General features: G+C 37.1%; 2 protein-coding genes across 3 annotated transcripts in view; one reads left to right on the top strand and one right to left on the bottom strand.

Annotated features, from left to right (window-relative positions):
* The window catches only part of LOC107666111 (F-actin-capping protein subunit alpha-1), a 12,632-nt gene extending 10,590 nt beyond the window's left edge, over nucleotides 1-2,042 (bottom strand). The window contains exon 1 of the mRNA XM_016457263.1: nucleotides 1,965-2,042. Within this exon, the coding sequence (XP_016312749.1) occupies nucleotides 1,965-2,003 (39 nt within the window). The 5' untranslated portion in view covers nucleotides 2,004-2,042. The remainder of the gene's footprint in view (nucleotides 1-1,964) is intronic.
* A 942-nt stretch (nucleotides 2,043-2,984) lies between these two features.
* LOC107666164 (putative helicase mov-10-B.1) overlaps nucleotides 2,985-7,913 on the top strand; it is a 9,369-nt gene continuing 4,440 nt past the window's right edge. For both annotated transcript variants that reach the window (XM_016457340.1, XM_016457339.1), the window contains exons 1-11: nucleotides 2,985-3,167; nucleotides 3,427-3,532; nucleotides 3,632-3,789; nucleotides 3,947-4,188; nucleotides 4,278-4,533; nucleotides 4,779-4,919; nucleotides 5,032-5,194; nucleotides 5,285-5,436; nucleotides 6,377-6,547; nucleotides 6,782-6,929; nucleotides 7,025-7,186. In XM_016457340.1, the coding sequence (XP_016312826.1) occupies nucleotides 3,049-3,167; nucleotides 3,427-3,532; nucleotides 3,632-3,789; nucleotides 3,947-4,188; nucleotides 4,278-4,533; nucleotides 4,779-4,919; nucleotides 5,032-5,194; nucleotides 5,285-5,436; nucleotides 6,377-6,547; nucleotides 6,782-6,929; nucleotides 7,025-7,186 (1,818 nt within the window). In that variant the 5' untranslated portion in view covers nucleotides 2,985-3,048. The remainder of the gene's footprint in view (nucleotides 3,168-3,426; nucleotides 3,533-3,631; nucleotides 3,790-3,946; nucleotides 4,189-4,277; nucleotides 4,534-4,778; nucleotides 4,920-5,031; nucleotides 5,195-5,284; nucleotides 5,437-6,376; nucleotides 6,548-6,781; nucleotides 6,930-7,024; nucleotides 7,187-7,913) is intronic.

Here is a 7,913-nt window from a genome sequence, read left to right as displayed (position 1 = left end):
GACAGGAGGTTACACACTGCATGACTTCACAATAGGAAGAATCGCCGACAGCTCTGTCTGGTCCGCAAACTACGTTTCACAACAAAACACACGCGAGAAGTGATAAGGAAATAACGCGAGAACCCGAGTGCGTCAGACCGGAGTTCTCGCGCAAGACTGTAATTCTGAAAAAAAAATATATATAGCCCGCAAATTGTCTGAGAGCTGATTTCCAGCTACAAGGAGAAAAAAAAAAACAGATTATGCAGGCGGGAGATGCAGGGAACAGGGATTGGGTGTTCTGCAAAGAGAGTTGGAGGTAAATAATTTTGCAATATTTTGAGCACTCAATTGAAAATGTACACATAACGTATCAATCATACTTACAGGTTGTGCTTCGGCGAGCTTGTTAGTCCAAATTAAGAAGATAGAAGAAGCCAACGAATATAAAAGCCAAGATTAGAGAAGCAGTCCTTGGTAAAATGACATGCACACAACAAAAGTTTTTTTTTAATTGTGTTTCTGTGGTATCCTTGAACACAGCGTCTTCTCAACATGACGTAAACACACTAACTAGCAGAAGTGTTTGTGGGCAGGTCAGACTCTGTTCGTATTTTGCGGGCAGGCGGGGATTATGCAAATGTGTTACCAAGTGACATACACCGGTAACAAGCAAAAGATTCGAAAATATGACGACTCGTTAAGGCGATTCAGAATCGACTCTCTCTTTTGAGAGACAATATCTTTATCATGCACTTTTTTGATTAACAACTTTGCAGATTGTTTTCATTTAAGGATATCTACGTTATAAACGGCAAAATAGATTTTTCAAAAACCCATATGACCTGCTCTTTAACATGACAAAACATCTAAATACTAATTAGTGTATTTAACACTTTTGCTCAATATTATCATACATATCCTATATTATCCTGTACGACTAATAATTTTATCGTTTTTTTTCAATCATAGAAAACCTGTGCCCTGAAGCACAAGCCAAGTTTTTGTCTTTATCTCCCACTGGTGAGCTGAATAATACATCAGTGGAATCTAAATATCACATCTAGCCAATCTTGAGCAGTTTGCAGCTGCAACACACTTTCCACATCTAAGCATTTCTGAAATGCTTCTTCCCTCCTTCAACTGGCCTCAACCCGACTGTTTCGACTTTGCAGAGGCGGAGGGGCGAGTCCGCACATTAGAACAGCCCTTGAAGTGCATGGGCTCGGCGGCAGAGGGTGGGGGCGTGAGACAGGAAGAGCCGCTCGCATGTAAAAGCATGCAGAAAGAGGGCTGGGTCACCGACACTCAGCTGAGAATACAAACAAGACCAGAGCCGAGGTTGCGCCCCTGTTTTAGTGCAAGAAAAACACTTCCCCTTGATCTCATTAAATTAATCTAAAACGACAATTAAATGTAGCCATTTATATATTGGATACTATTAGAAACAAATACATAACACGGGAAAACTGATCTTAAATAAGTTTTTGTATAAAAATTTACTGTAGTAAGAGTCTAAGTTATGTGACAAATGATAAAAAAGTGCATGGGCGCAAATATATACGAAAAATATTTTATAATGTTGTCTTAATTAAATTGTTCACTTTGATGAAGTGATTTTTCCCAGCCTCTTCTAATAGTCCGTAAACTCAATAATACTTCCAATGTTCATGTGAAACCACAAATAGTCTTAATAAAATACGTTTTCTACATACAGTAGTTAAGTATGAATAATATTAATCTCTAATCTCAGTCACTATCTACACAGTCTAGCGTCTGTGAGGAGTGCGATCATCGATTAAATGGAGTTTCAGTTAGCTTGCTAGCTTCCTTAGCACGCTGTTCATCGCGGATTTTGTAAACTGTAAAACATCCAATGTGCGTAATAACATTTATGACACGTTCATGACAATATATAAGTCGTACATATCCCAGTAACAGAGGAGGGAAGTTAAATAAGAAAGCCTGAATCGATAAACACATACCTTCTCCTCGTCGGAAAGCTGTTCCTCAAAGTCCGCCATCTTGGCTCAACTGGACCTGCCCTGTCAAACTGCATCACGGGAAAACAATCATGAACATGACAAAAGAGTTCGAAATTACATATTTACATACTTAACGTTATATTTAGCTACTGAAATTTGGTTGTTACACTTTGTATACCATATGAGCTTTAATAAAAAATTTATATGTTTTCCCACTGACCTTATGGATAAGATTTTTTTCATATTTTGATTCAGTAAATGTTTATAACTTAAAAAGTTGTCATTCATGTTTCAAAGTCTTTGTATCAATATATATATATAATCCTTTACACTATTATCCAGGCATATAACTTGTAGAGGTTTTGTTTTGTATCCTATTTATGCTCTTGAATTTCTATTATACATTGTTTGTTGCTCTCAATACAAAATATTTTTAAAAAGCCTCTCTCTATAAGTATGATATACCAAATATTTATTTAGATTTATTTTATTTTGTAATTGTTATTTTGTATTTTTATTTTGCTTTAACTGTTCATATTTAATGCCTAAATTTCCATTATATATTCTACTCAATAAAAACTGAATCAGGCCATATTTGGTTATGACTACAAGTTTCTCTGATTTGACGGAAATAGTGATGTCTAGTTTCTAGGTTCTAGATTTACCAATCCTCATTGAGTTCTGAATTAAATATCCCCATCCAGAGATAATTAACTATCCATGAAAAATGTATCTCCTCTATGGATCTTATGTAACGCAACAGATTTAGGGAGTGTCACTAAAGAGAGTTTCTCATAATAAAATTTATGACCGGTAACTGAGCAATGTTTGCAAAGCATTGACTAATTTTGATGTTGAAGTTGTTTATGCATTGGCATTGTTGGAAGAATTCAGCATTCAAGCAGTCAAGTACTTTATATAAGTAGTGAAGAAATTGTCAGGGCTCCTTCGTTTGAGACCCAATGCGATCATTTACTGATGTACCCTTGCTTGGTCACCGTTAGACTGCGTACAGTCAGTTTCGATTCCGGAATCGTCGAGTCCAGATAACATCCCAAACTACTGACATGTAAACAACAGCACAATGCCTTCTCTCAGAGCATCATACGAAGTAGGGCTTGATTTTCTGGAGTTTCTGGGGCAGAGGATCTCGAAAACAGACAGAAACGAGCTTCGGGATATTTACAACTTTGAGTTTAAAAGGTTTGCCACTATGACTCAGAGTCATCTGCTCAGTAGAATCAGTAGTATCTGTTTTACAAGATTCATTTATGTCAAGTTCTGCTTTATTTTTTCTTTGCATCTACAAAGTTTGGAATAAAACAGTGTGCCATTTGTATACAAGTGTTGTGTATGATATAAAACTGTCCAGGATCTGCATTGATGCAATGGCTTAACTCAGTTGCATGTGATTGTTTCCCTTTTTTTCTTTTTCTTTTTCTTTTGTTTTCTTTTTTTTCAGGGATGGAAGCAAAGAACCCACATTTTCCAATGTGACCAGTGCCTTAAAATTTTTGAATAAAGCCAGAATTAGGCATGGGAAAGTTATTTTTCATGGGATACCAAAGGTGAAATCAACATAAATGAACATATATTGTGTCTTTAAGTCCATTTGTCAAGAAACACATATTGCATATTTTCATTTCATCATTCCCCTCTTCTGACAGGTGCGTGTGTACTACTGCGATCAATGGAAGTCCTTCACACAGCAGAACACCAGCACATCGGCCCCAGAATCTGTCCCAGCATCCTCTTCCCCCAAACCTGTGCTGACCCCGAAGAGGAAGCTCGCTTCAGAAATCCTCAACAAACTCAGAGTGAAACGGTGATCATCAGAGATATAATTCTGCTTCTTTGAACAAAATCGCCTTTAAATACGTAATGCATGTGTGAAAAATTAATAATATGAATGTGATCACAGGCATCACTTCCCAGTGGCACATTTTACTTTTGAAACGTATTGCCACATGTTTCTCTTTCAGAGCTGAACTCATCGAGGACAAAGGAGGTGTTGAAATAACCTCTGACCCCAAGGCCACCAAAGGGAAGGTTATGTTCATCATCAAGGAGCAGGGGAAGCTGTTTGTGGTGAAGTTTCACATCGTAAACCGGGGCGAGAACTGCGTGTACTTCACATACTACACAGCTCTACACAAGATGCGCTGCTTCACTCTCATAGATGAGAGGAGAGTGAACCGTGTTTCTCCTCTTCTCCTCTGTCCAGGTGAGAAAAAGAGACTGTCATCTAATAGATAGATAGATAGATGAAATTAAGATGCTCACAAAAATGTCAAATTGATGTCTCTCTGCTAGGTGAGAGTTATGCTGTTGAAGTGCATTACAAAGTCCACCACCATGGACACTTTCCAGCCACCATGTACTTTGAGTTCTGTCCAGAGGCAGATCCTCCAGGTTCCGCTAAGCCCTTCTGTATAGTCCGGGAACTGGAGGCAGTGGTTCAGTCTGGGCTAGCTGAGACACTGGGCCCAGAGAGTCCATATAACCCCAAACAGAACAGGCGACTCCGGCCGGAGAAAAGGATTGTGGAAGAAGGGGTACCACCTGAGAGGTTATCTATCTATCTATCCGTCCGTCCGTCCGTCCGTCCGTCCATCCATCTCTCTCTCTGTCTGTCTGTCTGTCTGTCTATCTATCTGTCTATCATCTATCTAGCTATCTATCTAGCTATCTATCTATCTCTCTGTCTGTCTGTCTGTCTATCCATCTATCTATCTATCTATCTATCTATCTATCTATCTATCTATTGTGTTCAATATTGTTGAATCACTCTTTCTCCCTTTGTATTTTTCATAGTTTCATCACACATACTCTGACGATTATGGTGAAGTTGAATCAATATAAGTACCCAGCCTACTTGAAAGAGTTGGCCAAACACAAGCTGGAGGACTCTGAGCGCCTTTCACCCCCAGTAAGACAGCAACTTCCCAGAGTGAGGCAAGCAAGCATGGACTTTTTTTAGAGCAAGGAAATTGTGTTGAACTGATGTACTGAAGTTTAAAGTTAGCCACACAGCTCTCTCTCTGAGTATGTATCTGTATGTTCTCAGGCGAGTGCTGGACAGTCAGCTATGCATGAAGAACTACACTGAGTGCTTTCACCTCCTCCTACACCTGGAAGAGATTCAGATGGAGGTGGACATCAAGAAGTACGATCTCTACGGCAAGACCATGACCCTCGACAAATCAAACAAAAAGTTGCTCATTCTCAAAGTGAGTGAGAAGCACAATTATCTAACACCAGATGCCAGATGGACTGAATTTTTAATTTTTCTGTCTACTTTGTCTCTGTCTTTAACTCAGGTACCAGGGGTGGCAGAGAACAGACCGTCCGTCCTACGAGGAGATACACTGAACGTCTGTTTGTCAGAGGACAGGAACCAGCCCATCACTGTCTATCAAGGCTATGTCCATCGTGTAGAACTTGACCGAGTTAAACTCGGCTTCTCCAAGAAGTAAGAAATGTGAAATATTACAAACAGTGATAACACGATACTTAGCTTTCATGGATAGTAACCACACTGTAACATGTTTTTAACATGTTTTTGTACTAATACCTAATTTTATATATACACTACTGTTCAAAAGTTTGGGGTGAGTGAGATTTTTATTTATTTAGAAATATTTCAAACAGTGATAACACAATAAATACATAGCTTTCATGGATAGTAACCACACTGTAACATGTTTTTAACATGTTTTTGTACTAATACCTAATTTTATATATACACTACTGTTCAAAAGTTTGGGGTGAGTGAGATTTTTATTTATTTAGAAATATTTCAAACAGTGATAACACAATAAATACATAGCTTTCATTGATAGTAACCACACTGTAACATGTTTTTAACATATTTTTGTACTAAATACCTCATTTTATATATACACTACTGTCTAAACGTTTGGGGTCAGTGAGATTTTTATTTATTTATTTATTTTAAAGACAGTAAAGAATTTAATAAGGTTACAAAAGATTTCTATTTCAAATAATGTTGTTCTTTTTAACATTCTATACATTAAAGAATCACTGTTTCCACAAAATATTAAGCAACACAACTGTTTTCAACATTGGTAATAATAGGAAATGTTTCTTGAGCATCAAATCAGTATATTAGCATGATTTCTGAAGGATCATGTGACACTGAAGACTGGAGTAATGGTGCTGGATACAGGAATAAATTACATTTTAAAATATATTAAAATAGTTATGTAGCATTAACATTAATAGTTGTTTTTGCTGTATTGCTAATCAAATAAATGCAGTCTTTGTAAGCATAAGATACTTTTTTCAAAAATAATAAATAAGAATACTTCTTAATAATAATTATAGGCCTATAATAATTATAAACCTTCTTTAAGAACATGAACTAACGGCTTTTGGCTCTGTGTTTGTAGGCTTCTCCAGAAATTTGTCAGCAATATGAAGTTTGATGTGGAGTTCAACATCAATCGCTTCCCCATAAGGCTTCAGCACAGGGCAGTGGAGCTCGCTGGTCAGCACGGACTGGGAGATGTGCTGTTCCCCTCTGATAAGGGCACTGGACACACTGCACTACCACACCTCAGGTCTGCAGCATGCACACACACTCACACTCACACACATCTGTTTATGGACATCTACAGTACATCCGCACATGCACATATGTTAGGAATTTGCTCTGAGATGATGATAGGAACACAAAGATACAGTAACCTTAGCTGTATGTTTCCCTGTATAAAATAAGGAAAGAAATAACTGACTCAGAGTTTTGATCCTCACTCTGTGTGTTTTTATCAAACCTTTTCGTGTTTGTCCTCCAGCATGTTCAATAAAGATTTAGAGAACAACCCTGAGCAGAAGGCGGCAGTGCAGCACATCCTGTCGGGCACATCCAAACCAGCACCTTACCTGATCTTTGGACCCCCTGGCACAGGCAAAACTGTCACAGTGGTGGAAGCCATAAAGCAGGTAAAGGCAATCATAAAGACTACTTCATTCATGTGTTTATTACAGCCTTAAACAGCCATGTGACACATGACTTTGTGTTTGTTTATTGCTTCCAGGTTAATAAATCCAAGGCTACAACCCATATCCTGGCCTGCGCTCCCTCAAACAGTGCCTGTGACCTCCTGTGTGAGAGGTTATTAGGATATGTGGATGGCCATCGCCTCTACCGACTCTGTGCCCCCAGTAGAGACCTGCGCACTTTACCGCAGAAACTGCTGGTAAGACATATACATGGGGAGTGTCTGGAATTACTCGTATTTTTTGTATGTAGTATAGATCGTGCAAAAAAGGATGCATGGAATATGCCGATGGTAACACCAGCACACTGCGCAGAATATTCTACCCCAATGCACTCAACTTGACCTTTCGTTATAATATTATATGAATTGTAATGTATTAATAATATTTACATATATAATACAAAATGTATTATAATTTATATTATATATGTAAATATCATGAATAAATTATAATATACAAATGTAATGTTATTTTTTTAATGTATGTACTATCTATCTATCTATCTATCTATCTTTTCACTCAATTCACTTAAATTAACCAAAAAGGTGTATACCTAAATATAGTATATTAATATTATTTAAATATATGAAATTAAATCAAATGTGTTTATTTATTTTACTATAATAAAATATAATACCTAAACTGTATTAACATAGAATAAATAAAGTTCACTCACATTTACTTAAGATGTATTGCACAATATATTAATTTACTGAAATATCTGACAATTATTGTCATTTAAATTAAATGTGAATATACAGTGGGTACGGAAAGTATTCAGACCCCCTTAAATTTTTCACTCTTTGTTATATTGCAGCCATTTGCTAAAATCATTTAAGTTAATTTTTTTTCCTCATTAATGTACACACAGCACCCCATATTGACAGAAAAACACAGAATCGTTGACATTTTTGCAGATTTATT

Source organism: Sinocyclocheilus anshuiensis, unplaced genomic scaffold (genome assembly GCF_001515605.1).
Source record: "Sinocyclocheilus anshuiensis isolate Anshui unplaced genomic scaffold, SAMN03320099.WGS_v1.1 scaffold447, whole genome shotgun sequence".
Lineage (NCBI taxonomy): Eukaryota > Metazoa > Chordata > Actinopteri > Cypriniformes > Cyprinidae > Sinocyclocheilus > Sinocyclocheilus anshuiensis.
The sequence above is the reverse complement of the archived record's forward strand: the minus strand, read 5'-3'. Positions and strand labels throughout refer to the sequence as shown.